Source organism: Porites lutea, chromosome 3, assembly GCF_958299795.1.
Source record: "Porites lutea chromosome 3, jaPorLute2.1, whole genome shotgun sequence".
Taxonomy (NCBI): domain Eukaryota; kingdom Metazoa; phylum Cnidaria; class Anthozoa; order Scleractinia; family Poritidae; genus Porites; species Porites lutea.
The window spans coordinates 12428477-12453219 of record NC_133203.1 but is presented as its reverse complement, the minus strand read 5'-3'; the positions used below and the strand labels follow the sequence as shown (position 1 = coordinate 12453219).

Here is a 24743-nt window from a genome sequence, read left to right as displayed (position 1 = left end):
CTTTCGGGGTCTAAAGAAAGCAGAAAACTACTGTCAAAATTGCGTTCACAGTAATGATCCAAAAGGGCAAATATATATTTAGATTTACCATTCTGAAATGATTCCACTCCGGCTCCACAGTTATGGCAGTAATTTCCACCCTCTTGCACTTTCGTCTCACAAACTTGACAAAAAACCATCGTGTTTCATGTTTTAAAACGCACGCAAAATGGCGAGCAAAGAATTACACCCAGGCGCTAATGCCCAGTGCCCACCCAGGCTAATGCGCGCGCACACGTTTGAACTTTCTACGGAAGTGTTCCATTTCTACGGAAGCATTGAAGTTCTACGGAAGAGCTACATTTCTACGGAACAGCGACGGCTTATACCACGGAAGAGCTAGATTTCTACGGAACAAGCTCGCGACTGTTTCCACAGAACAGCTATTTTTCTAAGGAACGATCGCAGATTTACAAGGAACGATTGCAGAATTCTAAGGAAAGATGTTCAATTCTAAAAATAACAGTTGTATTTTTACAGAACGACACTACATTTTCAAGTAGAAGCGTTGTCCCTTGTGGGCCACCGTACCCTACGCCAGGACCCCGTACCAAATACTCAAATTGATTTTGGTGAACTTGTGTATCAACGCGAAATAAGCGAACAACGCAGACTTGCATCTTTGTGGAACAAGGAATCTAAAGAAGTTGCCTTTGAAACACAGCAGCTCCAAACTCTCCTCTACACTAACTGGGAGCACTTGTCCGCCCGCAAAATAGTAGATCGTTTAGCTATCATTTGGAAATCCTTTGAGACTGTACACTCGAAGTACCTGCCAGGCATACGTGACAGCAAACGACTACAAGAAGTACAGCAAAGGTTCAAGTCCCTCAAAGAACAGATGATGTTTACAATAGAAGAATGCGAAACCCAAATACGGACTGATCAAGAAACACAAAAACGTGATGATGAACGCTCCATTAAAAGTCACAAGTCGCACCAGTCTCAGAGCTCCACTACTTCAAGATCCTCTTCGTCGTCCCGGAAAGAAAGGTTTAGAGCCATGCTTTTAGCAAAAAGGAAATTGGAGTTAGCGAAGAGTAGGGCACAAGAGGAAGCTGAGTTGGCGAAGAGTAAGGCTCAACAAGAAGCCGAATTGGTCAAAGCAGAGCATGAGCGGAGCGCAAAGAAGGAATTGAGACTACTCGAGGACGAAGCCGTTCTAGCTGAGCTGGACTGGAAGATTGAAAATGAGTTCGACGAGGAAACTGGTGTTGTTAATGGTGTGGACAATATTGTTCAGACAACCTATCCCATTGAGGAGAAACCACTGGGACAGTCACCTCAAATTCAACTTGATGATTCAGAACCCCGAACACCAAAAATCCCAGCACCGACACCCAAACCTTCACTGCCTCTTATACCTGTCAGTTGCTCCACCCCCCAAGACACAGCACCTGGTTCGTGCAAGGAAAAGCCAGCCACTGAGGTCAAATCCAATATTGCCGATACTGCAAACAAGGGAGCACTGCCAGTCACTGAATGCCAGCAGCCACCATACCAAGCCCCACGAACCTTCCAGTATAGACCTAAGTCTCAGCCAGAAGACAAAGTAATAGAGCAAGCCCCTAAAGACCATGTAGCAGCCATGTGGAAGGTACAGCTTCTGAACGGAATCTCTCCTACACCCTTTAATGGCAACCCAGCAGACTTCCCGTTCTTCAAAGAACAGGCACATACTCACCTTGAAAGTGAGCTACTAACTGATGCGCAGCGGGTAGAGTACTTACCGAAGTTCCTGAAAGGAGAAGCCTTGGAGGTCATCAAAAGAAACCGAGGCTCCTCCTATAGTGAGCTAATGAAGATCTTAGAGGAACGCTTTGGTCGCCCTATTCAGGTGACGCAAGCCTGCATCGAAGAGTTAGTCTCAGGCCCCAAACTTGCCTATGGTGACAACATGGGTCTGCTTAATTTTGCCGAGAAGCTGAACACTTCAACCAAGGTTCTGAAGGGAGATGTGGAACGCGAAGCAAGCGTAGCTACCAATTTGAGAAGAATCGTAAACAGACTCCCAAATGATTTAATCACCAAGTGGCAGACCGAAAACTACGAGATTGTTAGCCGTGGTGGAACTGCACGACTAAAGGACATTGCAAAATTTGTGAAAAGGCAAGCGTCAATAAGGAATGACCCAGTGTTTGGAATGCAGCCGCAAAGGGGAGAAAACAGGACAAACAAGTCCCCCCCCAAAGCTTCTAAAGGATCGGACCTGCCCACGAAAAATGCTACGATCAACGCCACATCGCTTAAGAACGCCCCCAAGAAAGAGAACTCTGCAAACTGTGCAATTTGCAAGTCTACTCCCCACCGACTCCAGGAGTGCCCAATCGTCAAACAGTGTGACCGTGTAGCCGTGCGTCGACAATATGCAGCATCGTATGGGTTCTGCTTTAACTGTGGTTGCCATAATCCCGATCACAGTGGTACTTCCTGTCCTGAGCCACCAGCTTGTTCTCTGTGTCCTGGACACCACTTACCAATACTGCATAGGGACAACAACAATGGACGCAGAACTCCTGGAAACAAGAACACTCATAACCCCACTAACCGATACAGTACTCCGACTGCTGACCCAATAACCCGGCAACCACAAATGGAGCAAGGCACAAGACAGCCGCCCAGCGACAGGCCACAGACTTCGATTACATCTGCCGGTGTCAGCACCACAAGAGCCCAAGTTTTGTTAAATGTAGTTCCTGTAACCATTACTGCAGAGAACGGTGGTTCCCTTTCTACATATGCATTTCTTGACAATGGCTGTACCGATACCCTCATTGACAAAGAGCTTGCTGATCATCTTGACCTGAAAGGGATCTCGGAGCAAATCGGGATTAAGACTATTACGAACAGCGAGGAGCTGGTGGAGAGTCGACGCGTTTCCTTTACTCTCAGTCCTGTAGAAGCATACGGTGAAGACATTGATGTTAATGAAGCTTACGTTCTCCCTGACCTGAATCAATCAGAACGAGTTTTGCCGGGGACAGTAGATGTCCATAAGTATCCGCACCTTCAAGACCTTACATTCCCAGTGGTGGACTTTGAACGAGTCTCGATCATTGTGGGGAGTAACGTCCCTGTTGCACACTTGCAGAAGGAAGTCAGAATCCCGAAAGACAACAAGAGCGGCCTCTACGGTTATCGGTACCCTCTCGGTTGGAGCATTTCAGGTCCATTGACTATCGCTGGGACAAGAAGAGCTGAGCTCAATTTCATCTCTGTTGGACACAAACCTGACGACTTTGTTGAAAGGTTTTGGAAGATCGAAGACTATGGAACATTGAAAGCAGGAGAGAAGCCCTTATCTGTGGAAGACAAACGAGCCCTAAAAATCATTGAAGAAACTACTACCCTTGTAGACGGGCATTATGAAGTTGGCCTACTATGGAAGGAAGATCAGCCAAAGCTGCCAAACAATCGCATTTTAGCTGAAAGACGAGCAGAATTGCTTAGACGACGCCTGACCAAAGCAGGAAATGAGCAAATGGCTGCTAAGTACCGTGGAGTCATGACTGAGTACATCTCGAAGGGTTATGCACGCAAATTGTCCCCTGAAGAAGCAGCTAGAGAAAGCTCGATAACTTGGTACTTACCTCATCATCCAGTGACTAATCCCAACAAACCTGACAAGCTCCGTATCGTCTTCGATGCCGCATCTGAGTATGAAGGAACATCTCTAAACAAGAATCTCGTTCAAGGGCCAGACATGACAAACAGTCTCGTTGGTGTGCTGCTGCGATTTCGACAGGGGCATGTAGGGGTAGCCGCTGATGTCGAGGCAATGTTTCATCAAGTGCGTGTGCGTAAACAAGATCAAGAAGCTCTACGATTCCTCTGGTGGACAGATGATTACGACAAACCCCCGGATGTCTATGTTATGGAAGTACACATATTTGGAGCAACCTCGTCCCCTTGCGTTGCAAATTGGGCCCTGAGAAGAACAGCCAGTGACAATGCTGAAAGGTTCAACCCGCAAGTTGTTGCAACTGTTGACAGGAACTTTTATGTTGACGATGCTCTGCCATCCTTCAGTGAGGAGAATGCAGCATCTACTGTAGCATCGGACCTAGTGAAAATCCTGAATCACGGTGGCTTCAACCTAACGAAATTCATGACGAACAGTAAGAATGTTTTGGCAACCATTCCCACCGAGAAAAGAGCCACACCAGATCTGAATCTTGACTTAGACGAACTGCCAGTGGAAAGGGCGCTAGGGATTCGCTGGTTTGCTGAAACAGATGAGCTTGGATTTGACATCAAGAACTTGAATCGACCCGAAACAAAGCGTGGAGTACTGTCCGCCGTTTGTTCCCTGTATGACCCTCTTGGGTTTGCTGCGCCTGTGGCCCTTACTGCCAGAGTAATTATCCAGGATATGTGGAAGGCTAAGGTAGACTGGGACCAGCCACTCGAAGAAAACTTCTTAGCCAGATGGAAGTCTTGGACCTCACAGCTGTCATCCCTCTCTGCACTGCGCATCCCACGTTGCTACTTGCCAGCTGGAACAGATGCTTCCAAATGCAAACTACAGCTGCATATCTTCTCTGATGCCTCTGAAATTGGCTACGGTGCATCTGCGTATCTAAGAGTCGAGAATCCAGATGGGTCTATTCACTGCTCGTTTGTTGTGGGGAAAGCAAGAAATGCACCTGTCAAGTTCACAAGCATTCCAAGGCTTGAACTCCAAGCTGCTGTTCTGTCTACACGCTTGAATAAGATGCTGAGAGAAGAGTTGGACCTTCCTATTCAGAGCACCAAGTTCTGGACAGACAGCGAAATAGTTCTCCACTACTTGAAGAATGAAAGGCGTCGTTTCCAGACCTATGTCGCTAATCGAGTCGAAGAAATCAGAGGAAACTCACAGCCAGACGACTGGAACCACGTGCCAGGTGTCTTGAACCCAGCCGACGATGCGTCACGTGGCTTGAACCCCTCTGAGCTAAACCTTGATCACCGCTGGCTACGAGGACCAGAGTTCTTATGGCAACCTGAATCCTTTTGGCCCAACGCAAGCCTTCGAGAAGTCCCCGATGAAGGCCTAGAGCTTAAGAAAGAAACCCATGCTAACTGTACTGACATAAACACCAATGTCAAGACCCGCCAGGCAAGCGTACAGTCTAATTGCCCCCCCGCCACACCTGTTGAGACCACCATGCAACAAATAATAAGCACCTCCTCTGATTGGAACCGTCTCAGACGTCAAGTGGCTTGGCTCACACGCTTCACTCATTTCATCCGTGACCGGAAGACTGTCCACACAGGTCATCTGACTTTAGAAGATTACGATGCTGCTACCTTATCCATCGCAAAGATCGTCCAGCACGCAGCCTACGATCAAGAGATCAAGGATCTAAAGACCAGGGGCGAAGTCAGGGGATCCAGTAAGATCGCTAGTTTGAACCCAATGCAAGACGACCATGGTGTTTTGAGAGTCAAGGGACGTATAGCATCACCACCAGCTGCTGACACTGCCAGGAATCAAATAATACTGCCCAGAGATCATCCAGCGACAGTCCTGATGGTCCGCCACACCCATGCATCAATTGGTCACCTGGGGCGTGAACACCTCATAGCAAGGGTTCGAGAGACGTTCTGGATCCCACAAATAAGGGTGTTAACACGTTCTGTCCTGGGTCGGTGTCTTGTTTGTAAGAAGTTGAATGCCAAGCCGATGACTCAGCAAATGGCTCCCCTGCCAAGAAGCCGGATGATGGCGTACGAACCCCCATTCTCCTACACAGGAATGGATCTATTCGGTCCTTTATACGTCAAGCATGGAAGAGGAACAGCCAAACGGTGGTGCTGCTTATTTACCTGCCTGACGACACGTAGTGTACATCTTGAATTGGTTCACTCGATGGACACAAACGACTTCATAATGTGTCTGCGACGATTTATAAACCGTCGTGGTGAAGTGACTGAACTAAGGTGTGACAGAGGATCAAATTTTGTCGGCGGTGAACGAGAGCTGAGAGAGTCGATCGAGCAGTGGAACCAGCAACAAATTGTGCAAGAGCTTCTACAACGAGGGTGCAAATGGGTCTTCCAGCCGCCAACTGCTTCTAGCATGTCTGGGATTTGGGAGCGGATGGTGCGAAGTGCTAAGACTGTTCTGAAGTCTATCCTAGGGACCCAAGTAGTTACGGAAGCAGTTCTTCAGACGCTGTTGACTGAAGTTGAACGAGTGTTAAATGGGCGAGCGCTCACCGCCAATTCAGACGACCCAAATGACCTTCAGCCACTCACGCCAGCGCATTTCTTAATGCAGAGGAAGACTATCTGCCTACCCCCTGGCATATTTGAGAAAGCAGATCAGTATCACAGAAGGAAATGGAGGCAGGTACAATTTCTGGCAGACCTATTTTGGAAGAGGTGGTTGCGTGAGTATTTACCTACCCTGCAAGCCCGAGGAAAGTGGAGAAAGGTCTTACCTAACTTGAAGCCGAAGGCCCTTGTCCTGTTAGTTGATGACAACGTGCCGAGAGGATGCTGGAAACTTGGACGAGTCCTAGAGGTCTTCCCTGGCCCCGACGGCCTGGTGCGCACAGCGAAAGTCAAGACAAAGGACTCTGTGTTCATCCGACCTATTCAGAAGCTATGCCTACTGGAGAACGATCTTGAGAATAATTAGTCTAGGCTAGTGACGTTGGGCCTACCTACTGGGTTGTCCCAAGGCCGGCGGAATGTTTAGTCCAAATTTTATTTTGATTTATTTTTGCGTTCACTTCCTTTTTGGACACTACGTGACTACTTATATCATGTTAGTTTCGGATGGTCACATGACCACAGCAAAAGCAGATCACCACGTGTTTTCAAGTGTAGTGTTATAGAGCAAATGTTTTGAATTTCTCATCGATTGCATCGCACAGAATGTAAGTAGTTTTGCTCTTTAGTGTCGCTTTAGGTTTATTTAGGTTTTCTTTAGGTTTATTTGTCATTTTTGCTTATTTTATGTTCAGTTTTCACCGTTCATGACCAGTGATCACCGATCGAACCAAGCACGAGAAACTTGGCGATTAAAGACAGATTAATAGTCCAATCAACGCGTCGAAATTTCTGTGTCGACCCCAACACTGAAAACTGGTAATAACTCTCAACGTTTCGGCGTGAATTGCTTTTATTGATTCACTTTCTAGCCTTCTAGCCTTTTTCAGCCCACTCACCGCCCTCCATTGGTTGGTTACGGAGTACATGACGTATCAAAACGAAGATGGCGTTTTAGAGTGCATGATGTGTAGGGAGGCTGGACGTTCAGCGTTATCAAACATCAAAGAATTGCAGAAATCGAGCCATAAAATCTCATCAAAAATCGAGAACCAGCTAATGACCGCTTCCACAACCTGCATCCCCACAGGATGAGGAACAACAGTTATTCTACGAAAAGAGACTGCGTTTCAAAGGAAACGCGAATTTTACATTCCTTCGAAAATTTTCAGATATGCTAAAAAATTATAGTTATCCCCGCTATCTCCATGGGAAGAAAAAGTCCAGTCTTCCCTTTCTATCGTGTCTGACAAGACGAGCAACTCGTGAGCTAATGTTTGTGTACCTGGACAAAACTAAAAAGACATACACCCAATTCCAAAAACGTTGGCATAGAAAAATGAAAAAAATGGAGAAAGCCAAAATTAATAGGAATTAATTAGGTTAATAAGGCTAATGAATTCATTTGCAGCATCCGCACATGGACGTTGTATTTGAATGTTGGAATTTGCTATAATTGTTTAAAAGCTGAAAAACAAAAAAAAAATCCAGCGGATGCCAACGTTATTATAACTAGGTGTGTTTTAATAAAATGCAACTATTAAACTTCTTACACACAGAGGGTTACGATAAAAGAACGTTTACTACGCTTTTCGATCAACACACGAATAACGAGTCGCAGTTGAAAGAACAGTCGATGCCAAAAACGCAAAAACTGACATTTTTTTTAAAAAAAATTGTTTTCTTTACTGACAGTTTTTTAAATATTATAATCACTTGCTTTATAAACCCGTTGTTTGATTGAATTATTAAAAATAGTAAATTTGAACTAGTATTAGCAAAATTATTATCATACAAAAAGAGATTTACCAAAAATATTCCCACATTTAATATCCATTATTATAAAGAGAATTTTCATAATTTGAAAACTATTTAAGCCTCTTAACTCTTTAAAAAGAATCCAAACTCAACGCTCGCCTGTTACACAAGCAAATTAGAAGAACTTTTCATAAAACTGAGGTGAATAAATTTAACAGGTTTACCTTAATTAAGCGTGAAAAATATTACAATATTCCTAGTAAATTAAATATTAATTATCATTAATTACAAATCTAACTTTCATATAAGGCTATGACTAGCATAATAGCTACACCCGTTAGTATTCCTATGTTCTGTGATAAGACCACAGACAAGCCACCACCTTCTTCTAAAAAGTTGCTCAGCTCGGGAAGCTGTGTAAAAGATGAGAAAAAAAATGTGATTGGGTGAGCAAAAATTCGACAGCAAGAAGGATACTTCCCGTTTTCAGCTCTTGGTCATTTTCAGGTTTAATAAGCGCGAGTTTGGGTTGATATTAGAGAGATTTAGAGTGACATATACGGTAAACAGCAAACGTCAGATTCAAGCTGAGAATTTCTCAAATAGAAAACGCGCAGCTAATCCAAAACAATTGTTATAGACAGAACTAATGCTAAGCTACTGTTTTGGGGGTAAAAGAAATGAACAGGGAAGAACAAATTAAGGGAAAACTAGGTCAGGTGGTACAAATTCATGTTTGCCGTTTGTTGTAAACGTGACACTAATTCTTTATTGTACTAACAAGCCCCATCATCTCGGTCATTTTAGCTCCTTGTCAGACACTCAGAGCTTATGCGAGCGCTGCTATCTCGGGCAAAGGATCAGCTTTTCTTTCACATAACCGCTGGAAGGGTGCCTCTCTTTCCCAGGGTAACTTTTCTACAAATAAAGGGGGCCTAACTCCTTAAAGACTGACTTTGGTGTAAGGCTATAGAGAATGTAATTAGTGATGTGTTACAACACCAAAAAATAATTCTTGTGGGAGACCGAGAAAACAAATTTCAAAAGATTCAAATTTCACAAAATGAGATCTTACGAATGAAATTTTACGCGTCTTTTCTTAATTCCTGTGAAATTTGAAATTTCATTTTAATTCTCGGGCTACAAATAACTTATTATATCTATAACCCTTGAAAAGTGTAAAAAAGAATGCGATATGGTTTAAAATATTCTGGTACAAGGTTTTTGTCCACTGAAAATTAAAATTACTCAGTTTCCTGATGGATTCGGTCTTAATAAGAAAATGCACTTGACTCACCATATCAACAAGAGATATGTACAAAAACATTCCAGCTGTGAGTGCTAACACCCAGGAATGAGTGGACTCTATGTCACCAATGATAATTCCCAGCACTAGACCAATATAGGAGATGATGGCCGATGCAAAGTTGTATGCCACAGCCTGTCTAAATGTGAGACCTGACTTGAGCAAGATGGCAAAATCACCTGAAATTTCAAAAACAATGTCAGGTTCTAGATTCTTTAAACTTTTCTGAATGGCTTAAAATATGCTCAACATGAGTCAGTAATGAAATCGCCCTGTGAAAGGAGTAATTTTTCTGCCAGGAGAAGACACGACACAATGCAAGCAATTTTCGCGTGTGCGTGCATTTTTCACTCACATGACCACCACTTTCTGCAATTGTAAATTCCCTATAGAATAGTTTGACGTTTTCTTATATCTAGTTGACTTAGCTGCTAACAAAGTTGAAGGTTCACTAAAATGTCCATTGAGGCCCGATTTATTATGCTGGCTATATTCCGCGTTAATTTTGTTGCGATCTTTGATGGTAAAACTTCTTTGCGATCTTAATTCAGTACTACAACTTCCGGTCAGGGAGTGGCTACTGCAGAATTTTTGTGATGTACACGTTCATTTGCCAAGGCAGGGTTTTGGTAACTCTTTTGCAAAAACAAAAATCGCCGATAAATCACACCGAAATCCAGGCAGGTCCGAAACAAGGCCACTTAGCGGCGACCAATCGAGAGGAGATCGTCACAAGTTTGCCTACCCTATATGAAGTCGCACCTAAAAGCCCACGAAAATTCATTACATGAAGGGCGTGAACACAAAACGAACTTTCTCTTTCTAAACTGGTTTAGGTGCCTAAGAATTTACATTTAGTTAATTTGTGATGTTACTTCTTCCTTTGCCGTGGTGGTTGCTTAAAGGGTTTTACAATCCGAGGACGGCGTCACCAACGAAAACGCCGGTTGAAGAAAAATAGACGTCGCATCCTAAACTTTTTCGTGATCATTTCAAGTCGCTCATTTACATGAAAGATCAATTTTCCCTGGAAAATTTTTTTGAACAAGTTTTCAACCCATGATATGAGGAGTCGACAGAAATTTATTACTGTGACAATAAATCTCACCTAATTCATGAGGCAACTCGTGGCAAAACACGGCTATAGCAGTGGTGAGACCGCTGGTCAGTGAGGCAGAAAACGCAGCACCGACGGCCAATCCATCACTGAAGTTATGAAATCCGTCACCAACAATCACCATCCATGCTACAGTGGCAATGGACGTGTTTTTGTCGATCTTATGGCTGTGGTGATGATGATGGTGGTGATGATTATGATTCTCCTCATAATGTTGATCTCCACTTTCACTTGTAGCATCATCCGTGCTGGTGTCTGTAGTTACAGAGGTGACCTGGTACCTATACCCCTGACCACGGTGACAATGACCTTGACTAACACCACGATTGGTTTGGCTGCTACTATCACTAGCGTTGCCAGCAAAATTTTCATTGATGTAAAGGTTTGGGTGAATACAAGATTTCCCACATAAAGCAGAAATCAGTTCTGTGTCACTATAGCTGTGCTTGCTTGCTTCACTCATACTATCTCGCTGGTAGCAATGGTGGCCATGGCAACTAGGTTCCCACAAGGGCACTTTTTCTTGGGAGCTCTCTGGCGTGTTGCTGGTGCGTACCTCTTTCGCAGGCTCCACAATGACGAGTTCACATGAAGATGGCTTATAAGTCCGAGACAAAGGACCGCTTACTTTTGGAAAATGTGCATCATCATAGCTTATACAGCGGTGACTACCAGCGAGTCTGGAACCAACCATTGCTTGATACTCCTTGGCATGTTTTTTCTTTTCCTTCAGGCTCTGTTATAAGAAAGAAACATTCAGAACGCCACATATAAGCCAAATAAACATGGTTTAAACTTACTACAGAAACGCATGTCATTATTCCAAAGAGTTGGTTAAAAATACCACAAAATTCTTTGAGACCCTTTTTACATCAAAAATCGCTTAAAAAGTACGACTCGCAATGTAGGAATTAAAGCTAGAACGTTTCATCGCAATTTTATACTAATGCTTCTTTTAGTGTAACTTTATTGAATGTGTACGTATGTAACGATACATTAAAAAGTCTAGGCTGTTAAAGGTTCAGGCGTACAGTCAATACACCCTGAGGGGAGGGGAGGGGGGTCTTGTACTCGTCTTGGACAAGTTTCTGTGAGTCATAGGCTCAGCCTACGCCAGTTATATAGCATATTCCGCCTGACGTGAGAAGTAAGCTCCTTGTTTCATCTTGTAATTGGATTTATCTTATAAATCCTGTTATGTGTTGAATCAAGGACAGAGGAGCATCAGCTCAAATGGCTCTCAGAGAATCTGAATTCAATTCCTCCACTCTGATACAATTCTATCGAAATTCCTGCTTTCTTTTTTGACCAAGGGGTTGGACTAAACGGCAAGAAAAATCCAACAGTGAAAAACATATAAAATTTTTCCACGCTGGTTAATCGTTCAGGCATCTGCTCGGTCCCACTAACCTAAGCGCTACAAATGCTGCCAAGAGTAAATATAAGAATAACTAAAATGTCAGTTAGAGTTCACGGTGTTCTAATGTAAAACCAAATAGAGTTTGATTTTATGCGTTGACCTCCTCTTCGGTGTGCGCCTAACGGAGTCATTTTTAAAAAACAAAAAAACCTCCCCCAGAACCTTTCTTCTTTCCTCGCTCTTTCGTCCCCAGGAAACTGGGGACGAAATTGAATGCAAACCTTTTGTCACTCCTCTGGGTGTCAGTCAGCTGAATACTGATTTCACTCTGCGTCGGATTTGTCTGAACCTTTCTACTTTTGTAAACCTCAGCACTTTCCCTAATCCTGGCCATCCGGGGGCCCGTTTCTTGAAAGGACAGGTAACTTTTGGGCCCGAAGGAAAAATTTAAAATCAAAACATGAACTGTCAGCTTCGTTAACTGATAGTTTCATTGTATCATTGTCAAATTATATCTTGAATGCAAACACGAAGAACATAGAACAGTTTTAGGGCTCGAAAAGTTACCGGTATGTTCGAGTAACGGGCACCTGGGCAGGAACCAATTATCCCTGGAGAAAACAGAACAACAAGATGGCTACCCTACCATTTCGTCTGGTGTCGTAACATCGTCACACACATTATGTTGTGTCTGTTTTCTTCTTCCTAAGCGAGCTTTCATTGTACATTCCACCATGAAAAAGAAATAGATTCCAGCCATAATAACACAGGATTTATAGACGTTCATCTTATGCCCATCGCTTTCATCGGAGTCACCAGTGTGATTTGAGTCAAATGCCTAAAATTGAAGTAAGAAATAGTACTTAAAATAGTTTCTGTCAGTATACGAAGACCTGAGTTGCGTACTGCATACTTCGAACATAGAGATCAGATTACGTGACAGGTAGTCGCTTACAAGAGATTAAAAACAAAGGCAAATTATACAACCGTTACATAAGAAAGTGCTGAGATCTCACACAAAGAAGTGATCTGACCACAGGCCTGAAAAGTTGGTCGTTCAAGAGAGATGGTCGCGTATGGAGACTCGACTATATGGGAACATTTTGATTGTAAAATTATTCACTAATCGTCGATTTTTCGCGCTAATCAACGTGTCGGATCATCTCATTAAAAAATCACAGCAGTTTTACAGCTGTGGAACCCCGTTAATGCGACCACCGTTGGTCCATAAAATCCTGGTCGTAATAACGAGGTGGTCGCATTAACGGGGTCTTCAAAATAATGAAATGACTTAATGGTTTTTACGTTTGGTTTGAAAGAATAGGCCGTAATAACGAGGTGGTCTTATAAACGGGGTGGTCGTAAGGCGGGGTTCCACTGTACTGACGATTTTCTTCTTATTCTCTTCATTTCTTCACTCATTCATTCATCAATCCATCCATCTATTCATTCGTTCGTTCGTTCATTTATTTATTCATTCATTTATTGGTTCTTTCTTTCATTCATAAATTCATTCATTTGTTCAGATTTCACTTAATCAATCAGTCAGTCAAAGAGTTAGTCAGTCTTACTTAGTCAGTTGCACATTAATTCTTATCGAAATTTCGAAATCTCTTTTCTTATCTTTCTTTACTCACGTGAGGAATGAGATGAAGAAGAGCATCCCCTGACAAGGTGCCTACAGCCAGAGCCACAAGAAATGACATGATCTTTTTATAAATTGATCGACCCATCAGCGGAATGATTCCTATTGCTAACAGTGACGTCAGGCTAATGACAGTGATTGACAGGACACCATATCCCCAGACTAAGAAAACAAACAAACATATCTTGTCTACATGGTTCATTTCATAAGAGTGTAACAAAAAATTTGAATTGGAACCCATATTGACTATCTGCTGCAAAGTCATATATTTAGAAGTCAATGAAATAAAACTTGAGCCAAGTCCAAAACGGTCTCATTCAAGGATTAAATTCCAATTTTCCGTCGAACACCTCCGTCCCTTTCACACTGAAATCACTTCCTCCCCCCCTCCCTCCCGCAAGACCATGACGTTCTCACAGGTCACGTAATCGTGGCCATTACGCCAGTTCAGTTCAATGATGCGACACACATGCTGCGAACTGTTATGACGGACGTGAGGGTGTGAATAGGCTAATATACCTCAAGTCAACAAGCAATTCGAGCCGTTTAACGAGCTCTTTGGGCCTCTTTTTCGACAAACAACAAAAAAGGGGTTTAGTCTAGAAAGCGTTATCATTTATCGCACATTTATGCCACTTTTGATCTAGGCAATGTTCGTAAGACTTCCATTCTTTTTTTTTACCAAGTACTGGCCCGCTCAGTAATAGCTAACAGTTTATTACCAAAGTACACATTAGTCCTACATAGGAAGAAAACATAACAAAAGACAAACGCACAAAAGAGAATTTTTAAGGTAGAAAAATACGTCAAGCACTATCTAAAACCGCACTCCCAAAAACGAAGTTAGAGTTAACTAAAATTGATTATTTGACTGTGTATTTGTATACAAAACATCTCCCATACAAATTTCCAAAGTGGAATTCTATAAACTCGTCTATAAATTAAAGCGTCTGTTTTATCAGACAATAAGTTGGTATTTTGTTGTTTTACGGTCACAAACCAAACAATTGCTATTGTATTGTATTGCTACAGACTGAACCCCACTGAGACCTTTCTATTGAGCCTACTGCTAGGACCGTTCGGGTTATCAATGCCGATACAAGTTTCCTAAATCGTGCGAATGAACGATGAGAGACGGAATAAAGACCCAAGCTCTTGAAAGAAAAAGAGAAACATAAAATATCCGTCACTAGTTCACTTTGGATGTGAAGCGGATTAGAGCCGGGTTTCGATGGATTCATCATCAGTTCATGGAACAGTGACTGAGGTCACTGGAACTCGTCCAATTTGGTTTAACCTCATATTTAGCTTACCCTCTAAGGAAGGAAATAACAACTGCAAGGGTGCAGTGACTCACCTTGTAACATTTTGGGACCTGTATTTTCCTCGTCTTCGCTCTCAGACTCTTGAACTTCAATGCAGGCACCCTCCAGAAGCTGGTGAACTAGCGACGGGCAAATCCGCACAAAATCTTCTTGACTCACTCCTTTTGTTTCACTGACTTGATGAATTCTCAGTAAATCTTGTTCTTTTAGGCACTAGAAAAGATACAAATGATCTGAAATTGCTTCGTAAATATGCAGCCGAAAAATTCAGTGGCTGTTAATCCTCGAACAAAAAGCAGAGCAAAGCCAAAACGATTCAACCGGTTTGTAGCCGGTCCTTTCACGCAACCATAAACGATCGACCCGGACCGAGTATTAAAACTTACAAGGTCGGTTGTTGTTTCCAATCACCAAGCTCCGAGAATATTAAAAGTACGTGAACACACTTGCCAAAGCCTACAGCTTTGTCTTCATCGGTTGTGAATCCTGCGTCACTAACGTATTCAGGTTTCACCCACGCGTTTTCTTCACATGTAATCAATCCGGAGGTGTTCTTTGAACGTTTTTAGGGCGGTACTGCTGAGATAGGACTGTGTAACGCTAGGCCTGTATCAGCCCATGTTCAGCTACAATGTCGCAGACTTTTCATTTAGTGTGATAGCGTTGGATTTGTTGCTTTAGAAAACCAGTCATTCAAGATAGAATAATAATAGGTTCGGGGCAAGGAGAATCCGGCGGAACTCCTCGACCTAAAATACACGTAACGATACCCCCGGGACTGGGGGAAGCAGCACCTCCTAGGTTCAAGAAGCTAGTTGATTGACAACAAAGTACTTCACGTTTCGTTGGGATAATGACAGTAACACGAACTCAAGCCAACCTACAGTAGCCGTTCGGATAGTTGAGTCGGCGCTGCGCCGTCCCCACGATTGGAACGCCTGAAACAGGCTAAAGCGAACCGTCATCCGAGTTCTTGCTAAACTGTATGCCGGATATTACTATGTTTCGTTTTTCCGAAACTAATTTACGAATTGACAAATAGAAACCAATAACTTCTGCTCCTATTTAACACACATCTACATGTCGGTTCGAAACACTGCACACCGTGAAAGTGAATGTTGCAACCTGTGAGCAAGCTGAATTGCTACGTTAATATTTAGGGCGAGCGAGTATTTTGACGGAGGAGACGTCAGCACAAGCTACACTGAAGCTAGCATACCGTATCCAGCATTAAAAATGGGGCGACCATCTATTCTTCTCTCCGCACGTCAACCTGCTGTCAGGCTATAAAAGCCGTGACTACTTTCATCTCAAGGATGTGGAACAGATTTGACCTAAGCACTGAAGGTCGCCTGTCCGTATTAAAGCAGGCAAAGTGATCTAATCGACTTGGCCGTGAAGCTACGATAGCATTATAATTTGTTTTGTTTCGTTTTGATTGTATGGCCTTGAAATTTAATGGCGATATCTTCAAACAACAAAGCAGGGCTGGCGAAAAAAGCGAGAGAAAAAAATTCCAACTGGATACCAAGGTATGGCCTTGAGAATTGCTGTAAATGGAGACTTTCGATTTTTAAATCAATTTTTTGCCTAACAAATCGACGACGAAAAGATGTAATTTTTTGTGATGATTTTCGACCAAAAAACTGGCTTTCTGGACTTCACTGCCAAACGAACGACGATATAAACTTTTTTTTATTTAAAATTGGGAGTTGCAGTTGGTTTGTTTGCTTTCATAATTTAAATTGCAAAATCTACCATTTAGTGCTATGAATAATTGTCCAAAAGGTTGTAACTGAGGTAAGACAAGAAGCAAATAGTTAATGATGTACCAGTCAAGTTTTTTTACGCATATATGCAGCGTTAGGATTTAAAGGGTTAAGCTCCCTATCTTCCACTCCGCTGCCATTTCCTTTGCTATTTCAAATACCTTGGCCCACACCATGACGTCATCTCACTTCTCTTAGCTTGCAGCACATTGATCACAACCCGAGATTCCTTTGTTGCTTCAGGTTCAGGTTCTTGCCCCGAAGCCCTGAAGCATGTTTGACAGGGCAACTGTATGAGACAGAAAATGTGCTGTTGCACAGAGGCAAATTATAAAGTAAAACCCAGTCAAACCAGTGTCTTATTATGCCACGTGCACAGCCTTGCGAAGCCTCCCTCTTACGCAACGCTCTTGGGGGTTCGTCAGGCGTTCCTGTCCCATGAACGTCTGCTGAGTTCGCAAATATCAGCTGGAGCTCACGTGCAGATTATCGGAGACAACCAATTGGCGCTGTTGAAGTCAAAGTGTTGACAAGCCAAACAAACACGTACAAGCTCGGTAGAGTTTACATGACCAAAGTGTTTAGCTCCGCACAACAATATTTAGGAGATAAAAGTTGGCGTTTTGTATGTTTGACATATTTCTCTTCGTAAAGGCTGGAGTAGGTGTCATTTGCTTATAAAGTTGGTCTGTGGGTGAGGCAACGGAGGGGTTGTACGTTGTAACTGAACAAAAGGCAGAATTCTTTTCGCAGTTAATTGTTTTGTAGTAAAGCCGACTTCTGTTCTAAAAGTATAAGGTCTTCACCTTTCGAGTCTCGCGCGAATTTTCTCAAGGAAAGTGAATTTCCCAGATCTGGGAGTGTGCTGTGATTGGTCTACGTTTTCTACTGCTCGATTCAGCAGAAGTTTATGACGAACCCCCAAGAACGCTCTCTCCTCCGCAGTGGCTCCCGCTGGGTGATCGAAACATAGAAAGCGCGCGGAGGACGATGGGAAAAGGGAAAAGGGAAAAGGCTTCTTCTCCCTCGCCTTCCCATTGTCCCCCGCGCCCATTTTTTCCCCTCTCTTCAGCCCTCCCTACGATACAAAGAGTCCTATGCGGAGGAGGGAGCCTAAGAAAGTCTGCGTGGGAGGCTAGCCTAGACTTTGAATTTGAAACTACAATGCACGAGTGCGGCAGCGCTCTGTCTAGCCTGCGAACGGCAGACGTTTCTCCTCGCTCATCGCCGCTGAGGAGCAGTGCATGCCATCAATGACACTCTCGGCAAACATTTTTGGGAAAAGAAAACACACACAGTAAAATTATGACTTATTTTTCAGTTTGGCCAATCGAAAAAATAAAAAATGATCCCCCAAAATTAACTGGCTAGCCTGTTCCAGGCTCCGCGAGATAGTCGGGTCCACTGAATCGAGAAAGCGCGAATATATAAAAAAAAAACAAAACTGAGGAGAGGAAGGGCGGCGGAGCCCATAATCATTTGTTTAAAGGGCCTCCAGCTCCTGGTAAACCCTCTGATTGGTCAGATTCGACAGGTTGCTATATCAACATTCTCAAGGCGGGTTGTTCCTGTCACTCAGAAAGATGGCAAGCGGAGTCCACGCTCGCGTATCCTTTCACTTTCGCGTCTTTCCCACTATCTTAAAGCCTGGAACAGGCTATTAACTGGCTTACAGTTATGTACGCCCCTGGTGAACGAGTGTAATTTCAGTCTACCGCGCTCGAACTAAGCTGAACTGAGCTCTAAATCTCTCCCGAACACGAGGTAGGGCCTCGAATAAGCTCTCAAACCATTAATAATTTAAACGGCAAGGTCAAAAAAATAATAATAATAATAGTATATATAAATAAAGATAGAAATATGCATCGCGATATGCTTGAATTTCTGATTAAACAACTTACCGTTTTTGCATCCTTAATTTATCCTTCAAATTGCAAAAAAAAAAAAAAACGGAACTCCTCGACCTCCTCTAACACTTTTGTCTCCTTTCTGTTAGAGATACGATGAGGATCTGTCTCGTGTCAGATGTGTCAATTGCAACGGCATCAAAACTGTATACAACGTTTCACACACGAATCGTGTGTGCGCATGCCACGAATTTGCACAACATGTAAATAATTTGCTATGGTTGTACTCAGCCCGAACTCCATTAGTTGTTCTTTTTTGGATGCCAATGAAGGAGCGGGGTGTTGTGTTGTTATAGTTCTCGACCTACGTAGCCCACCGAGAGCAAGACAACTTATGCACTCGCATCGTTGACCACCAAAAAGTTCGCTAGCTTCCTTTACGAGCAAAGCAAACTATATTACGCGCTTTTTATCGCTACAGATACAATCAAATGAAATTTGGACTGGATTGTTCCGAGCTGTTGTTAGCCCCTAATCGTTTAAAATCGGTTTTTCTTATTAAAAAAAAGGAATAAAGCTAAGATACAAAAAACCGCAATTGTATGCCACATATAGCGCTCTTCAACCACTGTGTATATGCGAGTACTAGGTAAAGAAAAAAACGCAAGGCCTTATTTTAATTTATTGACATTATTACTAGGATAAATGATAACACAGCAATATTAAACATAACTGTACTTTGCTGAAGTGAATACGGTCAAAACAATTACCGCTTTGCCGACAAGGAAAAATGTAATTCGGCCTTATTTCATATCACCTAAAAATGGCTTTGCAAAATGTTTTTAGTTCAATAAACTATAATACCTGTTGACAATGAAGCTCTTGGATAAAAATAGCTGTTGTACACAGTGGCTTTCCAAACGTCAACTCTGTGAAAATGCTAACATTCGACTATTCAATAATTCATTACAAAACATTTGTTCCATTGCGTAATATGAAAGAAAACTTGTGACCTGACAATTTAAAAAACACCAAGCTGTCGTTATTTATTACTGATGTTTACATATATGACATCAAAAAAGCTGGCGGGAAAATGTTAATGCATGTACCATCCTAAAAACAATTCACAGAAAAATTGTTAAATAACGGTTCCCCTCAGGTCGGTATGTAAAAAAAGAAACTCAGGTGACGAAAGGTTTTCGTGCAATGAAACAACTCGTCAATTTGAATGCAGTCCAAAAGTTATAAATGATTGAATAATCAGCAGAGAACTTGTTCTTGCATGTGCTCTGTATAGTTATATACACGTAAGTTTAAGCTTAGCTAACGTTCGGTCTTGTAAACGATGGATTCACTTTAACACAAGATCACAACAATTAGCTTTTATAAATATACCAACTCATCTATGTATCCATAATGGGACCTAAACAAAATAAAATTGGTCCAAAATTTTAGTTGTCATCTCAAATGCCGGTATTTTTCCTGTATTTGCAAGCTAAAATCAGCATAAGTTAAAAACAAATAGGACAGAAATCGCTTAGTCTTAATGGGATGTTCCTGAGTAACTTTAATCCCCTTCAAAAAGCTAGCCTGCAGTGCAGGCCTTTTCTTCGGGCACGCGAATGCGCCATGTTGAAACTCCCGAAGAGAGGAGGGGAGGAAATGACCTTCCTTGCACCTACCCTAAGGGTTACTATTTCTACCATCATCCCCAATCTTCATCTGTCATTAATCAAAGATGGCGGCTACAACAATACGAACACGAACAAGGTTTCGCGACCCAAAATACGCCTGGCTATCAAAAAGCAGGAACAAATGCGAAGCCCCGCGATGATTCTGCGCTGATTCACCTTTTCAAGTTTTTCTTATATAATGTTTTGTATTCATTTATAAATTTAACTATTTTAGGCTTCCTTCATAGCGTGGAAATAGCGTTTTTCCTCTTCTCCCTTTTTTATTCTTTTTCTTCTTATGCGCGCTTTTTATGTGTGCATTGTGCTTCGGTTTTCTTGCTGACCTGTAATTTAATTTTATTTAAAACTGATGTCAACTGGCTGCCTGGCTCCGCTAGCCCCCATGGTTATTCCAGGCAGCCAGTACTCTGATTTTTACTTTTAATATTTTCATTGTTGTAATTTATTTTTGAGCAAGAGTGAGTAAAAATAAAGATTGTTGTTGTTATTGCTATTAAAATATTCTCTAATTATTCCCCTGAAAAATATTCTCGCTGTTGGACGTGAAAGGTTTGCAACTGAACTTCGGGGGGGGGGGGAGGGGGGTAGTTGCGGTTTTATAACAAGGAAATAAAGTTCGGGTCTAACTCTAAAGTCAGACTGCAAAGTTGCCGGAAGTCTACAGTCCACGGATTGATGAGATACCATTGATCAAAGTCATACTATTAGATTCTTGTTAAACCAAACCAAGCATGTTCGTAAGAGATCGTACAACTTTCAATATAAAACTAATCCAAACTTGCGAAATCCCTTAGAAATATACTAAAACGCAAGTGCAAGCACTGTAATTGCTCGTTTGACTCCTCGAGTTTCAGTTCTGCGCAGACAAAAGACTCTGGTCCTTTCAAGTTATAAAATTAGACTAAATCAATACAATTCTTAATTTATGGCAGAATAACTTTCCGTGAAGCTTAGGCCGACCGAAGTCCTAAACCTGTCATGTTTCAAAAAACTTTCCAGAGAGCTTTTTTAGAAAAAGATTAGTCCTCAAAGACCGAGGGACCACAGAAACTGAAAACGATTGCCCGTTGCCTTTACAGGGTAAACTCCACAATTAATATCACATGATCAAATTGTAATAGGAATATGCTTTCCTAGATTTCAGAGTTGATGATGGCTATTTTCTCTCAAGTTTTGTGAATTAAAGGGTCTTTGATGACGAGGTAGATAAGGTTTAGCACTGCACATCCTGGCTAATATCCTAAACAATCCCGCCTTCAATCCACTAACCACATTGAGCAAGGAATCGGCATACTGGGATTACAAAGCCAGAAAAAAGCGCAGAAATTTCAGGCTGTTTCTTTGACGAAAAGTGGAAAACACACCGCATTCCGCTTTTGGCGATAATATCAATTCGTTTTTAGTAAGAGGAAATCCGTTAATCGAAGCATTCTTATAACAGCAACAGATCAATTTGAAAGGGCACCCAGTACCTCCGACCACCCCTCCCCGGCTTTTTTCTCGGGCGGTCCGCTTCGCTCGACATTAATCTTAATGTATAATCCTTTTGCTGATAATTGGGCTTTTATTTCACCGTAGTATTGATCCCCCATCAGTCTGCTTCACCTTAACAAAAACACACTCAAGCGAGGGTCTCAAGCAGACCTTTTCCCTACGAACTGTGATAGAACGAATCAAAACGGTCATTAAGAACTCTTACCCCAAATTTCTCAATAAAGAACTCACGCTTTGCGTTGAAACGCTTAAAACGCTGTAGACTGCAAAACAGCCGGTTTTTTTCTCAAAATCAGTAAAGAAATTGGTAAAGCGTGGCGTAAGAGTCTCCAGACCCACGGGCGTGTGAGGCGAGAGAAAAAAAAACGTCTCTCCCCAGTCTCGCTCTCTGTTTTCAGCCTCGTTCCAGACCTTTTGTTTGACTGCTTGCGCGTACTTGAATATGCAAAAATACGGACTGTTTTGCAGTCTAAAAACGCAGCCCATTCCGTAACGCTGAAAAGGCTACTTTTCTACTAAGTACCTACTTCCAGAGAGCTGGGTGAAGAGAGAGTATGCATAAGTTTGGCAGCCAAGATAAACTTTACTTAACAAAATGACATATTTGGTGCCAGTTATAGCTTTTCTAAGTGCCAACGAGCAAATATTTATTAATAACCTATACGCGTGTGCTGTTCAATTGTTTAGAAATGTCATGAATTTTCCCACGCAACATAATTAAGATTGACTGATACGCTTCGCCTTTCTCAAAGCTCAAGAAACCCCAAGTTCGCTAGTCGCTAAAGAATTTGAAACACTGACTTTACATGGCATATTTTTCTTATATTCTCTGTTCTGCAGAGTTATCTCACACTACTTTATGTTACATCGCTTCGAGTTTCATTCTGCCTTGGAACTTCCGCGTACGGCTTTATTATGCTGCCGCCTCGCAGTCTCGTGTCTTCGCGAGCCTGTTCGTTGGCCATAAGACTAATAACTACAGTAGGAGATATTGGAAACTTAAAAAACTACAGTGAATCTAAGTTCTCTTTCACTCTCGCTTTTAGTGTTCTCGTTGCGAACCCTAACAGTGAGCAATGACTCAAAGTTGTTCTGTAGGTCCTTGGTTGTCCTGTGGTCCGTTATTTCAGTGGGATTTAACAGGAAATAAAGACTGTGAACTTTCGACAAACCCGTGCTTATTCCTAGGCTGCATTAAAATAGCACTGGACGAGCTTTCGACCGGCTAAAAAATTTGACTCGACTCTTCTTTCACACGGAACCCTTCAATATTTTCGCTCTGTTCACACGGAACTGACGAACCAGGTTGAATAGATCCTTCCACAGTTTTTTTTAACTATTGACACGGACCAGTTGGGGGGAAGTCCGTCAACGGCGCCTTAAAATTTGTAAAATTGCCAAATTTGAAAGTAATACTTCTCAAGCTAGCCAAAATATGGCTCTATCGGAAATTTGCAAGTTTGTGCCCCCACCATACAAACCTCTGTAAAATTTCGCGACTTTGAGAAACCACTATCTTTGTTAGTTTTTAATAAATCACTTCAAACTTGGCAGTTTTACTAATTTTAACGCGCCGTTAGAGACGAGGAGCAAGGAAGGACGGCTGTATTCGCAAGCTGATCTTGCACGTCATCTTGGGTTTGGTCCCCAAGAATTTGAGTTCAGGGAAATTCACTTACATTTGCCATTTCAAGCGAGTTGAAATAGACGCGAAAAAGTTTGAAAATAAGCGAATTCAAAAAGTGACGTTTTCGCTGCACTTGCCATCATTCTGTTGTTGGTTAAACGCACTGTATTTGAATTCATTAAGGTGATTCTTCCATTTTGGTTTTACCGCTAACTTCGAAGGCGGAAAAGTGTCCGAATTCGTTGAAACAATTGACTTAGAACAAGAGCCATAATATTATGGTTTTTGCCAAGAAACATTGCGGGTCAATAAGTAATACAATCAACTCTCGCCTTGAGAAAACCCCGCTATAACGGACACGCCAATAATATGGTCAGCAGCTAAATCCCAGGAAAAACTAAATTACAAACATTTGCCTGAAATAAACTCCCGCTATTACGGACTCTCGCTAAGGAAGTCACTAACTCGAGGTCCCTACAGTGTGCGCTATAAAGGCAGTTGACGGTAGCCGGTATCAGGAGCAACATCTCCTCAAGACCAAACCGGGACGTTTTTATTTATCGGGTTCACGCTTCTATGAGAAGGCGAAAAACGAACCAGAGTCCGGAAAATTTACCTGTGGTTTTAATGAAACCGTAGTCATAGTACAGTGATAATATTAGAAGAGATTTTAAACAATACGAATAATAAAATTGTTTTGTACTTACCCGCTGCTTGCGTTGTTCATGTCGGTTTTCGTGAACTTTCCGCTGCTCTCTGTCTTGGAAATTCTGTGAATTTTGTGCATCGTTCGATAAGCCTTTCCTCCTCGAGTTCCTCAAGCTCGGTTGTTTCACAGGTCTATGTTCATGTGTGTGATATTCATTTGGTTTGTCTTCAGTCGATTGTTCCGCCGAAGTAACCTCCCCCAGATTCAGTTCTTTTAAAATATCGTTGAACCGTGAAGCGGAGATTCGTCGAGTCGAATTATCCGAGTAATCCTCAAATATAAGAGCTAAAAATCGCTCGCTTGCCTTATTTAAAGCCACCGTTCTCTTATGCTCGCTTGGAGAAGGGCTATTGTTGTGATCTCGTCCGCTCGTCATCGAACACAGCACTAACATTAATGGTAAATATATAAATAATCTTCTGCATCGAAGGTTACAAAATGCCATTTTGTACATTAAAGTTCCAAGATGGGTTACTTTTCTCGATTCTTTAAGAATAAAACTGTTAAAAGTGATGGTTGTTGTTCCGGAGTTATTACTCTTCAAACGTTTATATAGCTGAAAATAGCGACTTTACCGACTTTGCGGAGCAGACAAATCCACTTACATCGACCCAGGCCTGCCAACATCCGCATTCAGTTCTGCAAACTGTCAAATCTTTGAGAGAGTCGTTAGGATGCGTTTATAAATGACAAGAAACAGCTTTTCTTCGAGAAGGTTTTCGCCTCTCGAATTACACGTAACGTCACCTTAGTCATCCACGATGACCAGTTTACATTCAATTTAAGTTTACT

The 24743-nt window shown here is 42.2% G+C and overlaps 2 protein-coding genes across 2 annotated transcripts; one reads left to right on the top strand and one right to left on the bottom strand.

The window, feature by feature from the left end:
- The first annotated feature begins 579 nt into the window (after nucleotides 1-579).
- LOC140930510 (uncharacterized) lies at nucleotides 580-7075 on the top strand. The gene is made up of 2 exons (XM_073380229.1): nucleotides 580-6908; nucleotides 6996-7075. The coding sequence occupies exon 1, from the start codon at nucleotides 881-883 to the stop codon at nucleotides 6665-6667; it is 5787 nt and encodes a 1928-aa protein (XP_073236330.1). The 5' UTR covers nucleotides 580-880; the 3' UTR covers nucleotides 6668-6908; nucleotides 6996-7075.
- A 37-nt stretch (nucleotides 7076-7112) lies between these two features.
- Nucleotides 7113-24743, bottom strand: LOC140930511 (metal cation symporter ZIP8-like). The gene is made up of 7 exons (XM_073380230.1): nucleotides 23950-24743; nucleotides 14844-15024; nucleotides 13479-13648; nucleotides 12488-12679; nucleotides 10473-11217; nucleotides 9356-9543; nucleotides 7113-8471 (listed from the first exon to the last, which is right to left on the bottom strand). The coding sequence occupies exons 1-7, from the start codon at nucleotides 24403-24405 to the stop codon at nucleotides 8352-8354; spliced, it is 2052 nt and encodes a 683-aa protein (XP_073236331.1). The 5' UTR covers nucleotides 24406-24743; the 3' UTR covers nucleotides 7113-8351.